Genomic DNA, 22,630 nt, shown 5'->3' with positions numbered 1-22,630 from the left:
GGGGTTGACTCAGATTCAGATGCCGAGTCAGCTGCAAACAAACAAGGTCTTCTTAGTAAATGTCCTTTTCGTGAGCAAGATTGGGAGACTACAAACCATCTTTTTCTCCATTGTTCATTCACCAAAACTATTCTTAATTCTGTTCCATGGGGTCTTAGTTTTCTGCACAATCAGATCGGTATTCAGTTTTGGATTATGAGTTGGTTCAGTACTCGATCTAAAATCAGTGAGGCTTGGATTTTTCATGTTACTTGTGTTGTGTAGGAAGTTTGGAAGGAGAGGTGCAGAACTGTCTTTGAAGGAATTAAGCCAAACCCAATAACTATTATTAGGAAAATCCAAAATTTGCTGAATCTTGTAACAACAGGCAACAATACCACCAAAACCATTGGTACAGTGGACAAAACTAGGAAATGGTTACCACCAGAGCATCTTTTTGTCACAGTAAACTGTGATGCATCCTATAAACTATTATCTAAAAACTGTGGCATAAGACTAATTATACGGAATTTTGCAGGTGAGCATTAACTCTCCAATTGCATATTCAAAAATGAATATCTAAATGCCGAGGAGGCAGAGTATATGGCGGCTTTGGAGGTAGTTTGTTGGGCCAACAATCTCAATATGGAACACATTATTCTGAAGACATCAAATGTAGCAGCTGCAATCAATGGAGCAAACACCTCCATCAACTAGGAAAATTTACCTATCATTAAAGACATTCAATTTTATCTTAGTAATATTCGATTTTGGAAAGTTCGACATCTAATAAGGGAGTGTAATAAACCGACAGACATACTATTTTTGAACTCAGACGGGAGAATGTTCCTGGTTTTTTATGCACTCAGTTAGACGAGGATATGAGAGACATTCCTCCTAACCGATAACCGAATCTTTTTGCCCAGCAGCAAGTCCCAAATAGGCCAGGGATCTAATCTCATGAAAGTATGGCCAGAGTTTTACGCTGGCGTACCTGCCTAGTCATCCCTTAATTAAAATTTTATTTTGCATCAAAAAAGATAATATCGAGAGTTTCAAATTCAGCTAACACGTTTATAATTCTACGGAGGCACGCGCCATTTAACCTCTTTTCCAGTTAAAACCCTCCAGACTTGAAAATTATCTGTTCGGGTGTGGAAATGTATTCGTCGGCTCAAACCTCTTTTCCAGTTAAAACCCTCTGTAAAAGTTCCTCCAAAAATACCCAAAATCCTCCATGGATCCAACTCCCCTACTTCTAACTAAATACCCTACTCTCCATCATCTCAATTCCTGCAATTCCATGAAACAACTATCTCAAATTCATGGTGTAACCATTAAAACCGGCATCTTTGGCGATAACTTTGTCGCTTCAAGAATTCTTTCCTTTTCTGCTCTTTCTCCAAATGGTTCTCTTCCTTACTCTCGACTCGTCTTCTCTCATATTTGTAAACCTGATATCTTCACTGCCAACACATTACTTCGAGCTTACGCGTTTAGTTCAAACCCAATTGACGCAATTCTCTTCTACATTCATCTTCTCGAGTCTTCAAATCTTCGCTTTGATGTTCATTCCTTTCCGTTACTTCTTAAAGCATGTTCAGAAATTCCTTGTCCTTCGTTTGGCAAAGCGCTTCATTGTCAAATTTACAAACTTGGATTTTCCACTGAAGTTTCAGTTTTAAACTTTTTGATGCAAATGTATGGCTACTGTGGTTTGAAGGATTCTGCTAAGTTTTTATTTGATAAAATTCCTGACTATGATGATGCTTCGTGTAATATTATGATGGGTGTGTTTTTGCGATATGGGGATTTTGAGTCTGCTTGTAAAGTGTTTCGTGAAATGCCGGAGAGAAATGTTGTTTCTTGGAGTGTTATGATCAATGGGTATGTCCAACGTAGTCGTTTCAAGGAGGGTTTGGAGCTTTTCCAAGAAATGTTGGAGAAGAAAGTAGAACCAAATGAAAGTGTGGTAGTAAATGCTCTCTCCGCGAGTGCTCACATAGGGGCATTGGAGCTAGGGGGATGGGTTGAAGGGTATTTGAGAAAAAAAAGCTTTAGATTTACTGTTCGAGTGGGTACTTCTTTAATAGACATGTACTTAAAGTGTGGGTGTGCCAAAAAAGCACTCAAGGTTTTTGATGAGATGGAGGTAAAGAATGTGCATGCTTGGAGCGCCATGGTTGGTGGGCTTGCTGTTAACGGGCGAGGAGAGGATGCTCTAAAGCTTTTCTCTCAGATGGATAGGAATGGAGTCAGGCCAAATGAAGTAACTTTTATTGGAGTCTTGAATGCTTGTAGCCATTCAGGGTTGGTTAATGAAGGTAAAATGTATTTTGACTCCATGACAAGTATTTATGGATTACAACCAAATATCCATCACTACTGTTGTATGGTTGATTTATATGGTCGAGCGGGTTTGTTAAATGAAGCTGAGGAAGTCATTAAAAGTATGCCAATGACCCCAAATTCCGCTGTTTGGGGAGCTCTTCTCAATGCTTGTAGAGTACATGGAGATACTGAACAAGGAGAACAAATTGGGAAAAAACTGATTGAATTAGAGCCGAATCATAGTGGGAGATATGTAACACTATCAAATCTTTATGCCGTAAAGGGGAAGTGGAAAGATGTTGCGGAATTGAGGAAAGTTATGAGAGATCGAGGGATAAGTAAAACACCTGGATGTAGCTTCATAGAGCTGAAAGGAAGAGTGCATGAGTTTGTTGCAGGGGATAATTCACATCCTCAAAGTGAGGAAATATATGACAAATTGGACGAGATGATAAATAAGTTAAAGTTTGATGGTTACAGTCCGAAAACGAGCGAAGTTCTGATTGAAATGGAAGATGAAAAGAAGGAAACTGCACTTTGTCGTCATAGTGAAAAGTTGGCTATTGCGTTTGGGTTAATCAATACTGAGCCAGGCACCACTATCCGAATTACAAAGAACCTGAGGGTCTGTGTGGATTGTCATTCAGCTACCAAATTACTTTCGAAGATTTATACTCGTGAAATCATCGTCAGAGATAGATGCCGCTTTCACCATTTCAAGGATGGTGCTTGTTCTTGTAGGGATTTTTGGTGAAGTCTAACTAAAGTATACTTCTTGCACCACAAATATTGCTGCTCCAGGTTTTGATAGTTCTAGAATGTACAGCTGGTGGCGTCCAAATGGCACTGGCCTACGATCTCGCCAACCCAACTTTGAGGCGTTGGTTCTTGTTGAGGTTTGTGCAACAGCTTTCCCTGTAGTGTAATACTATGATGTTGTTTTCCAAGTGTAATTTAGGTCACAAGTTTGGTTGACTGTTGGCTTGAACTCAGTTTGTAGATTCATTTGTTTGTGAAAGGTTTCCCTTTTGTAGAAGAGTTTATGGGGAACTTCTGCCCAGTGTTAGAATTGTGTGCTTTACCTTATTATTGAAGAAATGATAGTTGTCTTTTAACACGGATCAGATCATTAGTATATACACCAACAGATTTGGTTTGTCAACTGGAATATATACTTTCGATTGTAAGAGATATTACTGCTAATTACAACATTGGGGTTCATCACACACATTTTAAGGAACGAAAAGTAAAACTTTGAGTTGCTCTCTCCATTAGCTTTGTTGGCTTGTCATATTTTGCAGGTTCGGAAGGTATCTTCGTGATAATTCCTCCGTACCATTTTCCTCCAATTTATGGTGTTAATTTTAGTTCCTGCCTTACGGGGAACCAGATTCCAACCCCATGGCAATATTCTTCTTTAAGCCATGGACTGAATCCTCGACTAGTCATCTCTCCTAGAGAGCCCTCTGGTACCTCACTGTAGGTGGTCCTGAGTACGAAAAGCTTACACATCCTCATGCCGGGCATAGTTCTTAGGGGATTACCTCACCCCCTAAGTATCCATCTTCTGCTTTTCTTCACTTTCCTAGCATCCATGTAAGTCTCGCTTGTACAGATGTTACGTGATGTTCCATATCATGATCATATAACATGAACAAAGTCCTGTTCAGTTCAAGTTACTTGGCGGACTGGCAGTTCGATGTTGCTTATCTTGTGTTTTGCAGGCAGGATATTTAGCAAGGAACTGGACTGTTGGCAATTAATACATCCACAACTATGGGGGTGCTAAGAAGGGGACTACAGGAGATGAGCAGACTCTAAATGACTGTAAAGCACTTTGGAGAATTGTAACCGACATGGCTCCAGTAATACCTATTGGCATGCTTATGCTTCTTCTGATCTGTGCACACAAGCCATCTCCTTTTATTTCAGTTTCTCCCTTGTATTCCAGTTTCGTGCACTTCTCCCTGAAAACCACACTCCTGATGATTGGTTACCAGAATTAGGCATGCCTTAGCTGCTATTGGAGAATATGTTCCGTGGTTGGCTTTTACTTCTGACCAAACTCATCCGCCTTTCCTCTTGACGGGTCTGGTGGATTGAGGAAGCTTGAGAATGTGAAGGAGATGGAAGGAACGACATGAAACCCGATGAGAATGCAGAAGTGAATAGTCTCATGAGTAGCCCAAATAACATATAACTGTCAACTAAGAGATAACTATATACAAAGTCAAGTTAACTTTATCAATGAAACAATTCATTATTCGGTAAGATATCTACACGTTTTTTCTCTTCTTAGTTCTGTAATCTTTTGATAACAGATGGGCATATAGAAGCTTGTTCCATGTATCTGGTACTCCAGGGAGACACCAATGACTACAATCTTGTGGGTAAGGAATTGGCGTGCCTGGCTCCCTGTGGACTGAGGGGTGACCATCATTTCTAAACTCTGTCAGATATGTAATGTTGAAGAACTGTATATTTCTCTTCACGTCTTTCATCATTTCAATTGTTTTATAAATAAATATGTTATTCCATGGCTCTGCATTCAACTTGGTGTAGTCAATTTCTGGTAAAGTACTTGTGTCACAGTGACCACCTTCATCCCATTTTCCTTCTCTGCAATAGTATGGTTCAAAATCATAACCTGTCAGTTTATTCAGGGTGCTCTGTATTTTCTTGGATCGTACTTAGTTTGAGCAATAATATCAATTTGATCAACCACAATCAAATTCATTGTGCTTTTTTACTTGCCTGAAGTGTGTTGGAGAATAGCTTCGAAAGAAGATATAGCTGTTATCAGGATGTGTGTTCTGAATAACCCATGATCGCCACGTCTGTAGAGTCTTCCAAAATGCTTCCTTTACATTCATTGTGTTGTTTATCTTCCCACCTTCTTGAAAATAGCATCCCCTGACATGAAAATGTAACAGAACTAATCATTTTCTATAACTATTAAACAGTTAGATACCAGTTCTAGAGAAGAACAAAGTTGTACAGGAATACAAAGCTGGACATTATACATCTTAATGGTCTTATCTTCGTTCCACCAGTGTCCGGCATTAAAAATTAGGATATTGGCTCCACTCCACTGCTTAGACCGCCAATGCAATTGATCAACTCTAACTGTGGTTTGTATTTGATTAGTGGAATTACGTGGTGGACGATCGACAATTACCAGGAAAGGAACCCTGTAGTATTCGACGGTAAGGTTGTAGTCATTGAATCGAATAGAGAGGTATCCTTTGTGTTTTGTGATAGGGTTTCCATTTTCTTCATAGATGTTAGTGTGGTTTGAAATTGCCTGTGAAAGCATACATACCAAAGATTCCCATTGGTTCCTACCTATCGAATCTCCAGCAAATACTATTCTCCCATTTTTGCTCCTTTCCAGAAAATCTGTTGCATTAAATCTGCAAATCATATATAAATTCTCATAACATGCAGAAAAGAGGAAAAAAAGAAGTGGAGAATCAGAGGCTCTGATATATGCACGCAATCACAAAGCAAAACCATTACCAGGACCCCCACCTTGGAACGGAGCAGTTGTCTGGTTGCCATCTCCATTTGAGATAACCATCATCCTTCCGGCCGTTTCGGTGACATTTAAATCCAGGATCGAGAAACGGGCAGTTTTCATTGTAAGATCCAAGTAGATCGGTTCCATCATCTGGAACCCATTTCCCTTTTGAATAATCACAAGTTCCACGTTTGAGATTTTGATAGCTCGGCAGGATTTGGAAAACAAATCGAGGTTGGAAATAATCAAAGTAGCCGAGAAACAAAGGGAAAGAAAAGAGAACGATAAGAAAAGTGAGGGTATATAAGAAGTCTTTTCTATACAAGTTTTGAATATTTCGGACGGGACAATATCGAAGATCCATGACAGAAGGGACGACAACTTTTTCAAGGTTGCTTTTATAGTTTTTGGAGGAGCGGATTTAAAGGTGAATTTTCAGAGCGAGTGTTTCTTGACGAGTTGCATGGAGAAACTCCTACCGTTTTTCTAGTGTACCTACTGCACGTTTCTTTCTCTACCGTTTCAAGCATTGCCTGCCAGGTAACAAGAGTTTCCTGCGGTCCTGCCAGATAAGAAGAGAATATAGTCATGATGATTTCCCGCATGATATAATCGATTTGAGTCTTGATCATAACTTTTTTCATTATCTGATGCCATCTTTAAAAAAAACTAATCTATGCGGAGGAGAGACAACTAAATGTACTTAGATGTTGGTTTACAGTATTTACTTCGAGGTAAAATGACATTCAAACTTTATTCCCCCATTTGCAGTTCAGTGATTGAGTTTTTTTTTTTCATTTTTTTTTGGCAATCAAACTTTATCAACTAGCATGATATCCTTCCAATTTAAGAAGAAAGTAGTGTAATTACAGCATTCAAGTTCATAAGACACTTGCAGAGGAAGCGAAAGCAAGAAAAGAAAACTCCGAGATGCTCTCTCCATTGTTTAGGTTGGCTTGTAATACTTGGTAGGTACGAATGGCATCTTAGTGATGACTCCTTCATACGATTTTCCTCGGACTACGACGTTAACCTTAGTTCCAGCCTTGTGGGAACCAGACTTTACGTATCCCATCGCGATATTCTTTTTCAGGCATGGACTGAATCCTCCACTAGTCACCTCCCCAAGAGCTGACCCTTTGGAATCAGTGACCTCGCTGTGACTCCTTGGAGGTGGTCCTGAAGAGATAATACCTACACGTCTTACTGATGGACCAGTCTCGAGTTGCTTGAGGATTACCTCGGCACCCAGGAATCCACCTTCTGCCCTTCTTCGCTTGCCAATGGCCCATGTAAGCCCTGCTTCTACAGGTGTCACATGTTGTTCCATATCGTTACCATATAAACAAAGTCCTGCTTCAAGACGGAGACTATCTCGAGCACCTAGACCTGTCAACCTTATCTTTCCTTCAGACTTCTCCAAAATTGCTTTTGTAAGATCTAGTGTACTCTCAGAAGGAATAGAGATTTCAAAACCATCTTCACCTGTGTACCTGTAAATTTCATGCCAGAACTACGATCAGAGATGATAGAGAATTCTTTTGCAAAAATCTACAGTAGTTCAAATGTGCTACAAAAAAAGAAAGAATATTTTAGTGAGGGCTGGGGTGATTAGTTTTCATTATTTCTGGAAGAACACTAGATTGCTTTGAAGGTGCAGTTTTAGACCAAAATTCGATGCCACAGTAATAATCAAGTTTTACAATGATAATTTACTTCAAGCTGAAGCATAATGATAAACTCGACATACCCAGTTCTTGTGAGGTAGCAATGGACACCGTTGATATCCAACATCTTGAACTCCCCAAAATAGAACTTGCTCAAATCATCTTTAGTTAGATGCTGAAGAACTGGTGCAGCGAGAGGGCCCTGTTAAAGAATAATCCAGGAAATGCTTTATTCATTTGTATGCGGTAAGGCTTAAATACTTGAACAGAGATTAAGCAAGAAGTGAGGGAAGCAGGGTTACAAATTGAACATACTAGAAACAGAAAAAGTCAATGTCCAGCATAAATGTAGTGAAACAATTTTATACAGTGAATTAGACCGAATAGACAATAGTGGAAGTCTCAGGATTGTATAGTAGTAATTCACAATAATTCAATTGGTGGATCAAAATTCAAACACGAACTCTTTTTACTTTTAAGAAAGTCCAGCAAATATACTCTAATATACAGCAAGTAACAAAGACGATACTGAGTGAACCAAGCATAGGAACATATTGAAAACAGGTAAGCAGAAGCAGAAATAAGAAATATTATAAATTTACCTGGAGAGCTATAAGGGATCTCTCATCATGGATATGCCATGAGACATCTCCACCCTTGGCTTTGAATGCCTCCATATGGGCTCCAATGTGAGCTAAATCCTTATCCCTACAACCGGCATTCACAACCAGGTATATATGATCATCGGTGACTTTAGTGATCACAGAATCATCAATAGCTCCACCCTTCTCATTGGTAAAGACAGTAAGACTACCAGTCCCAGGAGCAAGTGAAGCAACATCAGCAATCACAAGCTTCTCAAGGAATGGAATGCAGTCTTTACCCTTGAGGCTAAGTCCACACATGTGGGAAACATCAAAAAGACTACCATTTGATCTGCAATTGAGAGTGGAATCCATAATTGAATCCTTGTACTGGATTGGCATGCTCCAACCAGCAAAAGGAACCATTTTTCCTCCATGGGCAACATGGAAATCATAAAGAGCTGTCTTCTTCAGCTCAGCAGCTTCAGTAGCAAAACATCGTCGCACTACAGATTTCTTGTCTCCCTGAGCAATGCGGCGAGTGATTGATTGCCCAAGCTGCCAGAAACCTCCTCCTCTCATCTTTATCCTAGAAAAAGGAAAAAGATCGGATCTATTAGATGAGACACATAATTACAGGAATCATTCAATAACATTGCATTTACTATCTATGATGGAATCTCACTAAGACTATTAATCCAGATGAAATCTTTTGTAAAAAGATTCATTTGAGATCTCTGATTGAACGTTTTGCAAATTAACAATCAGCACGAACGAATACAAAAGAATACACGAACGAATCAACCAGAGGATATAAATCGAATAAATGGCAGAGATCTCTAAAGGAAAGGTCAGTAAAAGCAATCACAAATACATAAACCCAATAAGCAAATCCAACCAAATCCTATTACGTTTGATGAAAAAAAAAATGCAGATACAGAGAGTGGTAAGGGCTTACTTACTTAGGTATAACGAGCAGAAGAGAGAAATAATGTGTTTTCGTTTTCTTTTCTGTTTTTCTCTCTTTATTTATCAGATTATATCATATTGACATAAGGAGGTAGTGGGTGGACAAGGGTTCCCTCTGCAAGAGATTAAGATTGTTCTCACATCGCTAGTGAGTGGTGGTTGGTAGTCCCAGACTCCCAATCCTCTCCCTCTCTTTACTCTCTCTATCCCATGTATCTAAAGGTTACAAAGCAAGCAATTTTTTTGAGGACTTATCTTGGACACTCATTTTGTAACGTCCCCATTGGTGTTTGTTCTATAATTGGGTCTGATATGTGGGACTACCATTGAATATGATAACAGATCCCGCATTTGGAAATTCAAATGATTTGGTATAATATTGGGTGCAAATACACAAAAACCAATGTTTTCTCAATGATTTGGTATAATTCGAATTTGTTTTAGAGTTTCAATAATTCCCAGCCTGTGTGAGGTTACACTGAAAATTGTACACTGGCCGACCTGCAAACCCTTTTACAGTTCTTACATATGGTCTATAAATAGATAAACTAGAAAACTAGTCAAAATTGAAGGTGATTTGGGAAACAAAAATTAAATGCATCACAAATTCTGTGGAGCAAGTAATTCAGTAGTGTCTTTGAGGATCTTCTTTGCACGCCAATATACGGCATTTACCGTTTCTGAAGTCCCCATCTGTAAAATTTGCCAACACAAAAAAATTCAACAATGAATAATAATCAGGTTTTTTGAGATACCTTAACTGCAAGAGTACATCATAGTAATGAGAGAGAGAGAAAGGGATTATTACTTTGATCTCCATGGAGTAATAATCTCGCCACAATCCAGTATCTTCGTTATATGTTGTAAGTGCAGACTCGTACAACTTGCGCGCATTTGAAAGAGCGTTCTTATCGCCAACAAACGCAAGGTTAGACTCCAACTCGATGCAGCTTTTGTAGAGAGCCAGACTTGGGTGAGGTGAAGCGAGAAATCTGCATTCAATGCACAAGGGAAGGTTAGCAAATTTTACAGCATGGCAAACTATTATCTAGCATGTGTCAAAGTTAGTGATCTGCAGGGATGTATTTGGTTAGAGAAGAATAATGACAGGTGATTAACCTATAAATGCTACACACTTAAACGTCAACGATGTTGTTCTTAAAAATATAAAAACTAAAATGGATGCGTTGGGTAACAACGTCCGCGACATACCTCTTGTACACCTCTCTCGCACGTTGAAGACCATCTTTCTGAAGAACATGATGGACTATGGCAGAAGAAAGTGGAACGTTGCCTTCATTTTCTTTGGTTAAGAAAGCTAGAAAAGTCTCAACCAGTTTCTTAAAATACTTTGGTTGACTAGAAAAGAACTTGATGGCCTGCAAACAAAACAGTGCCAAAAATGAACTTGCTTAAGCCTGCCAGATTGAATAAACCAGCTTGCCCATAGAAACGAAATATTAGACCTAGACAATCACCATTAAGCAGGAACTATTCAGGGATGAGTGAATGTATCTTTATTTTATTGAAAAAGATTGAAAGAACTACTAATGATCAACTTCTCAATAGTGCATGAGTAGTCAATGTGATTGGCAGGAAGCTTGATCACAACTCTTTCATTCTTTTCAGGTCTTGTGTAACGTTGCTCCAAAGAGGAAACAGAAAACACAGGATGATGACAGTTTCACACATCTCTTTTCTGTAAAAAAATCTGTGTGCTCTTATATCTTAGCACACAGGCACTACATCGGATTGCTAGCACAGATATTAGTACCAGTGTAAGTTGTGTAACACTGTTGTTTGACAAAGTCAATAAGTCATTCTAAAATATACTGAAATGGGGAAGCTCCTATAAGTAGAAAGAGAAAATAATATCCTCTAATCCTTTACACGCTTGTATGACGAAGTCAATAAGTCATTTTAATGAACTATAAAGGGGGAGATCCTATAAGAAGAAGATTTTTTTTTTTAACTAATCTTATTTTTCTGAAAATTAGATATCTAATCCTTTACTTGCCATTTCATACTTTAAATCTATTCTGAGTTTAAGATTCTAGCATCTCAGCAGAGCAGAGTAATAGGGAATCTCAAGTACAATGACAACGCAATAAAATCATAAAACAGATAATAGCATACATGAGAACGGGATTCCATACCATATGCCATAAGCTTTCAGCTTCTGAAATTGCCACTTTTGATAACACGTTTTGCAGAAGCTCAAAGACAGAACGCAGGTCATCCTTACTAAGAGAAGCAGATTCCCTGGTCGTCCATTTCATCTCTATTGAAACTCTTAAAACCCACACCTTCACTGAGCATGAAAGTTTTCCATTAGAAAACTTTTCTGCCAGATTCCTAGCTTCCTCTAATCTCCCTAGTTCCAAGTACAGTGAAATATGATGGTACGCAAGATCCTCCGTGATGCATCCCATAGATTCAGCCTTTTCAAATACCTTAAACAGACGAGATGTGAATTCTACTGTTTTATCAGAAACATCAGTCGGCTCGAAAACTTGGGAATCTTCTCCTTTTGGCGCAATAACATCCTTCCAAAAACTGGTATAGAAGGAAAACATCTCCGTTGAAGGCATGCTTTCAAGTGCTTCCTCATATACCTGTGCAGAAGAGAAGAATGTCAATCATCAGAAAAGTATGGGACATCTGAAGCAGTTAACAAATAAATATAGTACTAGATGTGCGTATGAAATTCATCAAAGTTCTACTAGTTTTCGATTTTAAATTTCACAAATTTCTATCAACTGCAAATGAGATCCACAGAGATATTTAAAACTCAGCCAGAAAAGGACAAGTATGTTCTTTTAAGTCAGGAGGACAATCTCACGATTCATGTGTCAATAACTAAATTGCTCGGTGAGAGTTGAAATATTGCTTACATCAACTGCTTTATTTAACCGGATAAGCATGTCCTTTTTACGCATATCCTTTGTCTTTTCAAGATCACCAATTTGAAGCCTTGCTAACCAATCCCAATACTCCGCTTTCTTCGCGAAATCTCTCTTCATGCCATCCATCATTTCTTTCCTCAACTCTTCAGAATGGGCCAGGTCTATACCATCCAAAACCTCCAAAAACCGCTTTCGCAGACTCATGCTTGTTGGAAGCGCTTCAATTGCCCCACTATAGATAGTCTGAAGAATAACCGACCCCTGCTCTCTAAAAGTATCCTTTTTACTCTCCGACTCTCCCTCTTGGACATCAGTACCATCGACATCTTCCTTTTTCCCATCCAGAGACATAAACAAATCCTTGTTTTCATCTCTCCACTGCTTCTCATCAACATCCCCTTCTTTTCGAGCCAACGTCCCCGTATCTTCACCAAGAGCAGTCTTTCGTGCCTTCAGCTTGTTAAGGTAAGTCAACTCCATTCGTAGATACTCAACCCATAAATCTTCAGATTCCGGACATGCCCTCAACCCATTCTGCACGAGTGCACGAGCTGCAGCAACATTCAAATTGTGGTCGAATTCCCAACTTGCTGCATATATCCAAACACCAGGTACCTTAGGATGAAACCTAAGCACCTGAGGTAAAATCTACAAAGACACCCCAGTAGTTTCAAACAAATGTTAAAATTTCACCACTTTCAGCAAATACTCAATCACTATAGTCCAACTGCTACTACAATCACAAAACAGAACCAACAGAGAATGTACAATTGGCAAGGGGCAGACTCTAATAGTTCAAATCCTCAGTGGTAGCGATTTCTAACAAATAAACACTAACAAAACGGAAAAATAAAATTTTCAAAATTCATGGTACTGAGATTTAGAAGCCGTACCTTCTTCATTCGACCATGACCGCGTTCTCTGCAGAACTCAAGGTACCTAAACCAAAGATGAATATCACCTTTAAACCTGGTTACAGCTAATCTAAAGATCCCAAGTATTCTCAAAACACCGGCAATATCAGAAGAAGATCTCCTTTTCCTTTTCTTAATACCTTGTTCTTTCAAATCTTCAGAAACAAATTTCTTCCGAAGTCTACGAAGTGAATCCAGTTGTTTCTCATAATCAATGTAAGTTAAGAAATCTTGTTTTAATGGACTTGGTCTTTTAAGTTTGTACTCGAACTTTCTTCTCTTGTTAACGATTTCTGCTATTTCTGGGCGACTGAAAAGACCTCTTTTTTCTAGGTCTTCTAATTCATCTAACATACGCTCTAGTCTGTACTGAACTACGTCCGCCATTTTTGATCAGCTGGATATGGTGATCACGAAGAAGAGATTTAGAGGAGAAAATCAGAGAGCCAAGATTGGATTTCTAGAGATAAAAATGGAGATGTTGCCTAGGGCGACAGTGGAGGAGGAAGAGATGATTTTCCTGTAAGGTTTTAGCTAGCTTTTAAGGGTTTTTCTTTTGTTGGGTAAAGTCAAATCGACGGTGTAAATTAAATGGACTGTCAGCACTGAAAAATATATGAGGCCCGTATATGACCAAAGACTGGCCCATCAATCGCTGTATCTCCCGCACGGTTGAGCATGAAGGTGAATCCGGTTTCGAGGCACACTGAAATGTTTTGAGGCAATAGCTAATGATGCCAAAATAGGGTCACTAAGTAAAAAAATTCATCATCCCTTATCCATTCGTTTTTGTTAATAACATGACTACTCTTACTTAATTAGTGGTAATGAATAAGATCAAATTTAATGAAAATGGTTAATTAGTAATGTTAATTCATTGATTAAATTAAGCTGTTAATGTTATATTAGTAGAAATTAAGTTAAGTTGCTAATGTTATATTAGCAGAGAAATCAGATTTTTTGAGAGGAAGAAGAAGAGAAATGAAAAACTAGGTTTGAGATTATTGTGATTCAAGATGGGTGATTCCAAATGATGCAGGAGTATTTTTTTAATGTATTTTTTAGCTTCTATTCTTCAAAAAAAATGAATTTTCACAAAAAAATTCGGAGTTCAAAATTAAGTTCGATTGTTATTTTGGTAGCAAAACTTTGGGCGCGAAGAACGGTTCGACTCCTAGTTTACAGCCGAACCTTAGGGTTTTATAAATATATGGGTGGTTCGGCTGATTCGTACTACTATAAATTTCAGCCGAACCTTTTGGTTTAATGAAAATGGCGACTTACCGAGAAATGTTCGGCTAACTTATGTTCAGCCGAACCTTGTAATGCAACTTCCAAAAAAACTTAAATTATCAGAAGGTCCGGCTGAACACATAGCGAAGTCGAATCAGCCGAGCTTCAATGAATTCGATAACTTAGCCAAGTCAAAGGTTCGAATAAAAACCTAGCAAAGTCGAATCAACCGAACATAATGTTTCCCTAAACTATAACTTATGTTCGACTTAAAATTGCTACTATCAGATCAGCCGAACTGATCTTCTGAAAAACAAAAAACGAAGAACAAAGCTAGGTTTGGCTCTAATTTTGCAGCCGAACCCCCTTCTGAAAACACTAATTTCATCTAATAAATCCTATTTTATCGATCAAACAAAGTAAAAACAATGAAAAACAAGATGGGTTCGTAGGAAATACCTTCTAATATACATTGGAGAGTAATTGAGATTTGTATTTCTCCTTCCAACGTCGGTTAATTGGATTACTTCTTCACTTTGTTGAGAACTTGGTTGATTGTATGGTTAATCGACGACGAAAAGAAATTTCAACGTTTATGTAGTGGACTTCACTACAATTGGATCAACAGTGGTAGTAGGGGTCTCTAAGGATAGAAATGAATTGATGTAGATAGAGGTAATTAGAGATTTAGAGTAAGAATCAGACGAATAAGAGGGATAATGATAAGAAGACATTGTAGACCTAGAAGTTGCAGAAGCAATTTAGGGAAGAAGATAAAGTTTTACATAATTCATTAGCTATGTTCCGGAGGTGTACAACAGTCCATTTATCAGGCTGTGCGACCCACTACTATCGTGCAGAGCACGAGCCGCTCACATGATTAACAATAAGTACTACTAACGGCACCTGACTCATCATTAGATTGGTCCTGCCCTTAACCAGATGGTCTGCCTCATGTAGGTCCATGACAAATACCCACTCCTCCAAATCATCCTTGTCCTCAAGGATGAAAAATAAGAACTGAGCTCGCTAAGGAGAGGCACTGTTGTTGCTGCAACCGCATCTCTAAACCAGTAGTAATTGGTGGACTTCAAGGAAAAATTCATAAGCCATTGATGTTTTTCGAGTGAATTACAAGGTTCCAGCTTGGTCACGGTTCCATCATGGTCACAATCAGCGTCAAAAATGGTAGAGTAATTGGTTGTGTTAATCCCCATGAGCATACTCTCTTCATCACTGAAATATAGCCCAAGTATCTTATCTCCAATTTAACCCCTCTGTAACATTCCAGAAAAGTTCATGCTTTTGGACATAATGATCCTGGTGATAAGAACGAAGTCGAAAAAATATAACATCCAATATAAAACTTCACTCATTTGTGCTGGTATGTTGCTCTTCGTAGTGATGACCTTCAGCAGTTTATAGAGTTGGTTGAAAGTAATATTTTGTGCACGGCAAAATAAATTCCAACCGCTACAGGTGGAATATGAAACTTGAAGCTCTACTTTCCTGTCCCCCGTTGCAGCAGAGCGGTGTAGTTGTCGATTAAGAAGTTGGATAAGCTTGAGCACCCTACTTTCCTTTCTTGGAGGGTAACACAAACCCCAAAAGTCTGAAATATTCGAAACCCATACACGAGAAACTCCAACTGCAGTGCCAAAGTTACAACCTTTTGTATCGATTTTAGTTTCGCTGAACATATTTGTTCCATAGTACCTTGTTGTATCAAGCAACACAACTGAGATAAAACTCAAATAAATCCAACAAACACTTTCCACACTCCGTAAATCTATTGAGACGACTAATATGAATTTCCACCTCAAGTACCCTACCCCCAACAATACAGTCAGAATATGACATGCCGCGAGCAAGACTTGTATTCCACTTATCCTTGCCAGGAACTCCAACTTGATAGAACCAACAGCTAGCAAGGGACTGTGCAGAAGTAAAGCTGTACCGAAAAGTCTAAAATATCTTATACGAATTATGAGACTCGCCACATCCATAAAAACACGGAACTCCACAAGGAACCATCTGCATTCAAGACTTGAAGCAATTGGGTAACAATCAATAAGAACACCCAGAATTCATCAGGCCACGGCTGCAACATGTGATGAACAGAAATACAAGGGTACACTTGGCAAACACTATGAGAGAATATAGCCAAAATACTAAATGTATGTGTATGTACCAATTCAGTCCTGAGATTGAAGACTGTATAACAATAATAACACAAAATGTGTTCTCTCACTGCTCCCTTCTTCACCAATAGACCGCTCTTAAGTTGTAATAGTAAGTGGTTCTCATTCCCATAAATACCAAGGATAATATATCTAGGTAATCCCAGTAATGCAATGAAAATCAAAAATGTATCCACAAACATTTTCTGTACCTCTTAAATCGAAAAGGAACAAGGTTAAAAGTAGTACCTCCCATAATTCACCATCTATGTCTCCTGTAGCATTATGTAACCCACGTTGAGTCAATTTAGTCCAAACGATATGTTCCTGCAATAGCTTTACAACCACTCACAAACACATAGAAAGCAATAATTGCTTTCTCTATTGTTAATGGATCTAGTGATACTAATGAAGTTCAGGAACACAAGGAGCAATTATTGGCGTAGGTAGAAAATTACCTTCATCTGTTGCTGTATAAGTAGAAGAATTTTGAGAGAAATCGTCTACTGAAATAGAATCCAGTGGAATTGATTTCAAATCACCATTGATTTTTTCCTCGAGCACCTTCGACTCCGATTCACCAATTCTGTTAGAATAATATATTATTGAAGAAGAACCTAAAACTTCATCTGATATTGGTGGATTTGAAGATCGATGAGTGAAATTAAGAGCTGAACTTGAATTAATTATCACTTCTTCTATGACAATCTCATCCTCCATCTCCGTAGGTTCGATATCCCCAACCTCTTGTAGTGATTCCAACTTCTTCTCGGTGATGGAAATGAGAGTTTCAATTTGTAGAAGATTATAATCACGATCTGGTGAATTCCTATCCCGATTAGACGTATAGACTTTATTCTCAAATCAAATAATACACTGTATAATGCTTGTCTGTCTTTATATTTATCTTGTTCTTAGATATCAACCCTAGTTTTTAATTCTTCAATTTCTGCTTCTACTTGTGAAGCTTTAGTTGTTGCAGCGGCCATCGTAACGGTCGGAGAATCGACCGCTCTGATACCACTTGTAGTGGACTTCACTACAATTGGATCAACAGTGGTAGTAGGGTCTCTAAGGATAGAAATGAATTGATGTAGATAGAGGTAACTAGAGATTTAGAGTAAGAATCAGACGAATAAGAGGGATAATGAGAAGAAGACATTGTAGACCTAGAAGTTGCAGAGGCAATTTAGGGAAGAATATAAAGTTTTACATAATTCATTAGCTATTTTCCAGAGGTGTACAACAGTCCATATATCAGGCTGGACGACCCACTACTATCGTGTAGAGCACGAGCCGCTCACATGATTAACAATAAGTACTGCTAACGACACCTGGCTCATCATTAGATTGGTCCTGCCCCTAACCAGATGGTATGCCTCATGTAAGTCTATGACAGTTTATGCAGGGAAGAGTTCGGTTGCGGGAGACGAGAAGAAAAAAGATTGAACTGATTTTGATTAGTTTTAGTTTAGGTCTTTAATTTAGTTGAAGGGTAACCTATTAACTTCATCACAGCTAGGACACCCCTTTTAACCATAAGTTAGATGGTCTCATCATTTATGCCAAATTTTTTTATTACTTTTATTAAATTATTATTTTTTTAATCATTTTTATTATAATTATTTATTTACATTATTACTTTTATTAAATTTATTTAATTATTTTTTCAATTTTGTAAATAATGAAAAACTTTTAATTTTTTTTTCAAAAACTTTGAAACTAAATTTAAAGAATTTTTAAAAAAAAATTATGAGAAAAGTTATAAAATAAAATTGTTGAGCATTGGCCCTCTGTTATTTGCCTTAACTCTACGTCCCTTAATCCACGAGATTGCTGAGCGTTGTGACCTGGACTTACAAGTTTGGTATTTGGAAGATGACACTAATGTAGGCATGTTGGTAGTTAATGTATTGTGAATCGTTCAACAAGAGGGTGTTGCTTTGGGATTACATCTCAATGTTCCCACGACTGAACTTTTGTGGCCATCGGGGCTGACTTTGGGGTCTTTCCTTCTAATATATGAAGACGATCCGATGGTGTGAAGTTGCTGGGAGGGCATGTTAGTTTGAATCCAAAAATTTTCCAAGACATGGTGCTCAGCAAGGTGCATAACCATTACTTTGATGGACACTATTAAAAAACTTAAGGATCCACAATGTGAGTTGTTGCTTTTCAGGAATTGATGGGTTTTCAAGTTGAGTTGTAGTAAAAAGTTCGTTGAGACTTGTGAAAGCAATAGATTTTAGACTTAGTTTTAAAGCAAAGAAAACAAAGCAAATAAATGTTGATATGTTGTGAAAATTATGGAGAGGCTGGAGCTAGGATTTCACCATTCATCAATACTTATGTGGTTCCAAATTAATTTATATCATGCAATTTAAAAAATTGATTCGATTCTAAAGTATTGCCAAAATCAGATTCCCAAAATATCAAATGTTAGTCGCAAGTATAACGCATCAAGAGTCTAAAATTAAGCATTCATCATCAAGAGAAACCACATTTGATTAATAAGAATCATTTAATTTATTTTTTATCAATGAAATTAATCATATAAAAATATTGCATAAATTTATAAAATAAATATTACCACATAACTCTTGAGAGAATGGCTTCCTCCGTCGCCCCAAGGATTGGGGTTAGCTCATCATTAGGAAAACACGCTCAAAATTCATTTTTTTTATTGCTCAAAGGTGGTGTACAAATGATGAAATGGGAGAAACAATGTTAACCGGGTTTGCAACAGTTATAAGTGTTACACACTGAAAAGAACGATAGAAACAGTACTGTCACTGATTCTCGACCCTCGCTTGTGTGTCGTTTCCACTGTTGAAAAACGACTGTCTTTGATGGTATGTTCTTCGCGTTCTTCCGATGAGCAACATCAGAAAAATATTTCTGGAACTTTCTCGACTCTGTGATGCTCTATAATCTCCCCAAACTCTCCGTAACCCCTTATATGACCCAAGGGACTCTATTTATACCCGAAAGATGCATCGAATCTCCTCCATAACTTCACAAATTCTCGGCAGTGAAAGAAAATATTTTCGGATATTTTCTTTCCTGTTTTAGATTCTTACGCGTTTTACAGCTGCAAACTCTCCTTGTTTAACTCTTACACGCCTCTAGCATTCTCCCAGCACATTCCAAACTCTCCCAGCAACAACAGACGCGTGAAAATCTTCCTCCTTTTCACGTACTCCCCTGTTTTGCTCCATGACATGATTCAGCCAATTCTGATCCAAACGAACACCCATAACAGGCCTGTTATGAAAAATCACAACTACCCACGAAGTTTCAGCCATTTAATCTCTGTAGAACATCGTCAAAATCTTGATTAAAAATCTGCCAGTTCATTACAAAGTTTTCCCGCCAAATTTTTTAAACGAAGAAGAAGGTGTCCCCCTAACCAAACCAGGGGTGCAAATAGCAGGTGGTGCTCTGGGGGTACAAATAGCAGGTAGTGTGCCCCTTAGTAATTGAGTGCTGAGGATGAATTTGGGCTATGCATAACCCTGGATGCCCCTTAGCCAAATCTGGGGTCCGTATAGCAAATGTCCTCCGGGGGTCCAAATAGCTCTTTTTGAGCAACTTTTTCCACACAAGTGTATTTCTCCAAAAACACCTACACAAACATAAAAACTAGAGCTGGCAAACAAGCCCAAAACCCGCGGGTTCACCCGACCCGGCCCGTAAAAACCCTAACCCGGCTCGGCTGGTTTCTAAACAAGCCGGGTTAGGGTTGGTAAATTGCAGGCCCGTGCACAAACGGGTTAACCCGGCCCGTCCCGCCAAAACCGCGGGTTCAGCCCGTCAACCCGCCCTGGGTAACTTGTGAAGACACGTGCCGTCGCCTGACTCGCCCCTCCCATGAGTCATATACGTGTCTGTCTTATAGAGTCTATACGTGTTCTAACTTCTCTAATCTCTAGTCTCTACGCGTGGTATAAGAAAAAGAAAAACCTAGATGATTCCCTTTCGTTCGTTTCTCTAATTCTCAGAGTCTGATCTGAAGAACTGTGAATCTCTAATTCTCAGAGTCTGAAGAACTCTGTCACTTCTCAATGTTCTCATCTTCTTCTTCTTAGCAACCTAAATCAATCGTGATTCGTGAGTCCGTGACTCTTGAGATTAAACATAAATCAATCGGATTCAGTTCATGTTAGCCTAAGCGGAATTTGTTCTTTTGATTTGTGGATAACAAAAGAATCTCAATCATCAAAACTCAAAAGGTATTATTACTTTAATTTGCAGTCTATTTTCTTTTTGGATTGTTAATATAAAAACTTTTCTGATTTTGTGGTCTTATTAATCTAACTATTTGCAGTCAGTCTACCTTTGTGGTCTTATTAATCTGATTTTGAGTTTTTGACTATATTTATATCAGTATATGATTCTAGTTCTCAGTGATTTCGATTTTTGAATGTGTGAGGGTTTGTGTTAGTATAGATTCTATAGAATCATAGATGGATCTTATTGAAATATTGAATACTGATTAAGTACTGTTGTTGAACTTTTTTTTAATGATTTTCTATGAATTGTGTGTGTTGGATTTGATTGATCATTATTTTTTCCCTAATTCTAGAAGGATACTTATTTGAATAGGTTCAATTATACACTACAGAAGTAAAACCCATATGGGAATTTTGATAATTGGGTCCAGGGGGTTTCTAGGATCCCGCAGGGAAATTGGGTTTTGGCTTTATTTGTCTATGTTTGATTAGCTTAAGGAGAAGCTGACAAAGTTTCAGGGAGAATTCACCTGATTGAGAATCTAAGGATATGGGGTAGTGACTACTAGTTAGGTTATGCTTAATGACTTGTATTTTGTACAAATTATCTGTACTTGGCTAAATCATCTCACTTCTTAGTTCACTTTTGAGATAGGTTTCTTTTTCATCTATCGGAGTACTCTTGTTGTTTGATTGTTTAGAACTCTGTTCGGTGATACTTTTGTTGGTTGATTTAAGAGTCTAGTCTTACCAATACTCCAGCAAGAGCTAGTAGGGGAACCCAGTTCAATAACATCTAATGGGTCTGTTTCACAAATTACATACTCTAATTTATTGGCAGTGTACTTAAGATTATATATATGTGTAGTTGTAAGTTGTGTACCCAAATAAATCACATGGACAAGGTCAATGGTTCGCAAAGGGGATTTTTTTTTTTTGTTTCTCCTAGTTGGCTCCACAATTTTTTGCATATAGTGGACAAGGTCAATGGTTGACTGACTGGTGAAAATTAAGAAAGTGTTTTGTCAATTAGCATGAATGTCTGCAAACTGCAATGAACATTTATCTGTCAGTGGTTCATGTAGGATAACATCCATGGATGACGGTGGAGCCAATAAATTCAGCTGACAAAGGAAAACACTAGAAGGAAGAGGATTGGCCTTTTGTGATAGGATATGTAAGCAGCTAAGCATGGCATCCAGACTGTAGTAGCATCACGATCATGCGGTGAATGCGATTTACAGTTCTGATAACCTTAACTAGATTGAATTATATTTGCAGAGAGTTTTAAATTTTTCTGTAGCTTTAAATGTTTGAGCAATTCAAGGTGGATTTAAACAAAAAAAATATAGGATGGATGTCTAACTGGGAGTAGTACATGATCTTTTCTTTGCCAAACCCAATGTTCATTTTCAGACTTCTTATATGTCTCATAAAAACATTGAAAGCACCTTTACCTTGCATTTCATTTCTCATCGCATTATATTTGGGAAGGGACCATTAACAATAAATAAGATTCTTTTTTTTTGGCAGTGTACTTGAGAACAAATTCAGTGGGATAAGAGAAGGATTCCGAAATATTTATTGGCAGTGTACCTTAAGATAGAAAGAGAGTCCAGCAAGTGAGCATCCAAGGAAGGTTTCTGTCGCAGACACCTGAAAAGCAAGTAAGCAAACCAGACTACATTTTTCACCAAGGTGTCTCTTTATACTTGTAGGCTAACATGAACTCATTGAACTGTCAGTCCACTTACAATCATAAGAGGCCTTCTTCCTGATTTATCCATTAAGATTGCACCCAATATTGTTGTTGGTACCTGTTAATCAGTTTGTTATTTAGACTTTAGCTTAGTTTTCTCAAATTCTGAGTATTGTGCTTCTGATACGCTGTTTACGTCTTGTACATGGAATGGCACTGTGTATGTTTCTTTGAGATATGATAGGGTGAGGGTTTGTGAAAGTAAATGCTTGTTCTTATGCTCACCATTAGGCATAAATATAATGCATCTAACTTATTGTAGTATGCTTCTTTTATTTCCTACAAGTAAGTAAAGTAATGTACTGAACTACTGATTTTTGAGTCTGACCTATTCTTTGTGGCTCCATTATTCTAGG

At 38.1% G+C, this 22,630-nt stretch overlaps 4 protein-coding genes across 6 annotated transcripts; 1 reads left to right on the top strand and 3 right to left on the bottom strand.

The window, feature by feature from the left end:
• The first annotated feature begins 1,125 nt into the window (after window positions 1-1,125).
• On the top strand, window positions 1,126-3,497 carry LOC113287978 (pentatricopeptide repeat-containing protein At5g66520-like). The gene has a single exon (XM_026536889.1). The coding sequence runs from the start codon at window positions 1,217-1,219 to the stop codon at window positions 3,062-3,064; it is 1,848 nt and encodes a 615-aa protein (XP_026392674.1). The 5' UTR covers window positions 1,126-1,216; the 3' UTR covers window positions 3,065-3,497.
• A 1,048-nt stretch (window positions 3,498-4,545) lies between these two features.
• On the bottom strand, window positions 4,546-6,407 carry LOC113287979 (protein trichome birefringence-like 9). Of its 2 annotated transcripts, XM_026536891.1 has the most exons (5): window positions 5,842-6,407; window positions 5,656-5,709; window positions 5,334-5,501; window positions 5,065-5,223; window positions 4,546-4,929 (listed from the first exon to the last, which is right to left on the bottom strand). In XM_026536891.1, exons 1-5 carry the CDS (start codon window positions 6,192-6,194, stop codon window positions 4,587-4,589), a joined length of 1,077 nt encoding a protein of 358 aa, XP_026392676.1. In that variant the 5' UTR covers window positions 6,195-6,407; the 3' UTR covers window positions 4,546-4,586. The 2 variants fall into 2 exon arrangements, with proteins under 2 accessions (XP_026392676.1, XP_026392675.1); XM_026536890.1 differs by having other exon boundaries at window positions 5,334-5,723; window positions 5,842-6,401.
• A 191-nt stretch (window positions 6,408-6,598) lies between these two features.
• On the bottom strand, window positions 6,599-9,244 carry LOC113287980 (aminomethyltransferase, mitochondrial). Of its 2 annotated transcripts, none has more exons than XM_026536892.1 (4): window positions 9,044-9,244; window positions 8,100-8,670; window positions 7,581-7,699; window positions 6,599-7,323 (listed from the first exon to the last, which is right to left on the bottom strand). In XM_026536892.1, exons 2-4 carry the CDS (start codon window positions 8,661-8,663, stop codon window positions 6,777-6,779), a joined length of 1,230 nt encoding a protein of 409 aa, XP_026392677.1. In that variant the 5' UTR covers window positions 8,664-8,670; window positions 9,044-9,244; the 3' UTR covers window positions 6,599-6,776. The 2 variants fall into 2 exon arrangements, with proteins under 2 accessions (XP_026392677.1, XP_026392678.1); XM_026536893.1 differs by having other exon boundaries at window positions 9,040-9,184.
• A 201-nt stretch (window positions 9,245-9,445) lies between these two features.
• On the bottom strand, window positions 9,446-13,398 carry LOC113287977 (U3 small nucleolar RNA-associated protein 6 homolog). The gene is made up of 6 exons (XM_026536888.1): window positions 12,850-13,398; window positions 11,945-12,604; window positions 11,207-11,665; window positions 10,263-10,429; window positions 9,859-10,042; window positions 9,446-9,743 (listed from the first exon to the last, which is right to left on the bottom strand). Exons 1-6 carry the CDS (start codon window positions 13,255-13,257, stop codon window positions 9,651-9,653), a joined length of 1,971 nt encoding a protein of 656 aa, XP_026392673.1. The 5' UTR covers window positions 13,258-13,398; the 3' UTR covers window positions 9,446-9,650.
• Window positions 13,399-22,630: the final 9,232 nt, after the last annotated feature.

This window comes from Papaver somniferum, chromosome 6 (genome assembly GCF_003573695.1).
Source record: "Papaver somniferum cultivar HN1 chromosome 6, ASM357369v1, whole genome shotgun sequence".
NCBI classification, from domain to species: Eukaryota; Viridiplantae; Streptophyta; class Magnoliopsida; order Ranunculales; family Papaveraceae; genus Papaver; species Papaver somniferum.
The sequence above is the reverse complement of the archived record's forward strand: the minus strand, read 5'-3'. Positions and strand labels throughout refer to the sequence as shown.

Bases quoted from the DNA above. Each gene is read 5' to 3' on its own strand.
- LOC113287978 (XM_026536889.1), top strand. From the start codon at position 1,217: ATGGATCCAACTCCCCTACTTCTAACTAAATACCCTACTCTCCATCAT.
- LOC113287979 (XM_026536890.1), bottom strand. From the start codon at position 6,194: ATGGATCTTCGATATTGTCCCGTCCGAAATATTCAAAACTTGTATAGA. The intron at 5,724-5,841 runs GTGGGGGTCCTG...TATGATTTGCAG, and splicing joins GACAACTGCTCCGTTCCAAG to ATTTAATGCAACAGATTTTC. The intron at 5,224-5,333 runs GTATAATGTCCA...TTTTCATGTCAG, and splicing joins GAAGATAAGACCATTAAGAT to GGGATGCTATTTTCAAGAAG.
- LOC113287980 (XM_026536892.1), bottom strand. From the start codon at position 8,663: ATGAGAGGAGGAGGTTTCTGGCAGCTTGGGCAATCAATCACTCGCCGC. The intron at 7,700-8,099 runs GTAAATTTATAA...ATTCTTTAACAG, and splicing joins GATCCCTTATAGCTCTCCAG to GGCCCTCTCGCTGCACCAGT. The intron at 7,324-7,580 runs GTATGTCGAGTT...TGAAATTTACAG, and splicing joins TGCTACCTCACAAGAACTGG to GTACACAGGTGAAGATGGTT.
- LOC113287977 (XM_026536888.1), bottom strand. From the start codon at position 13,257: ATGGCGGACGTAGTTCAGTACAGACTAGAGCGTATGTTAGATGAATTA. The intron at 12,605-12,849 runs GTACGGCTTCTA...GTGTCTTTGTAG, and splicing joins GTCATGGTCGAATGAAGAAG to ATTTTACCTCAGGTGCTTAG. The intron at 9,744-9,858 runs GTAATAATCCCT...CAAATTTTACAG, and splicing joins ATTACTCCATGGAGATCAAA to ATGGGGACTTCAGAAACGGT.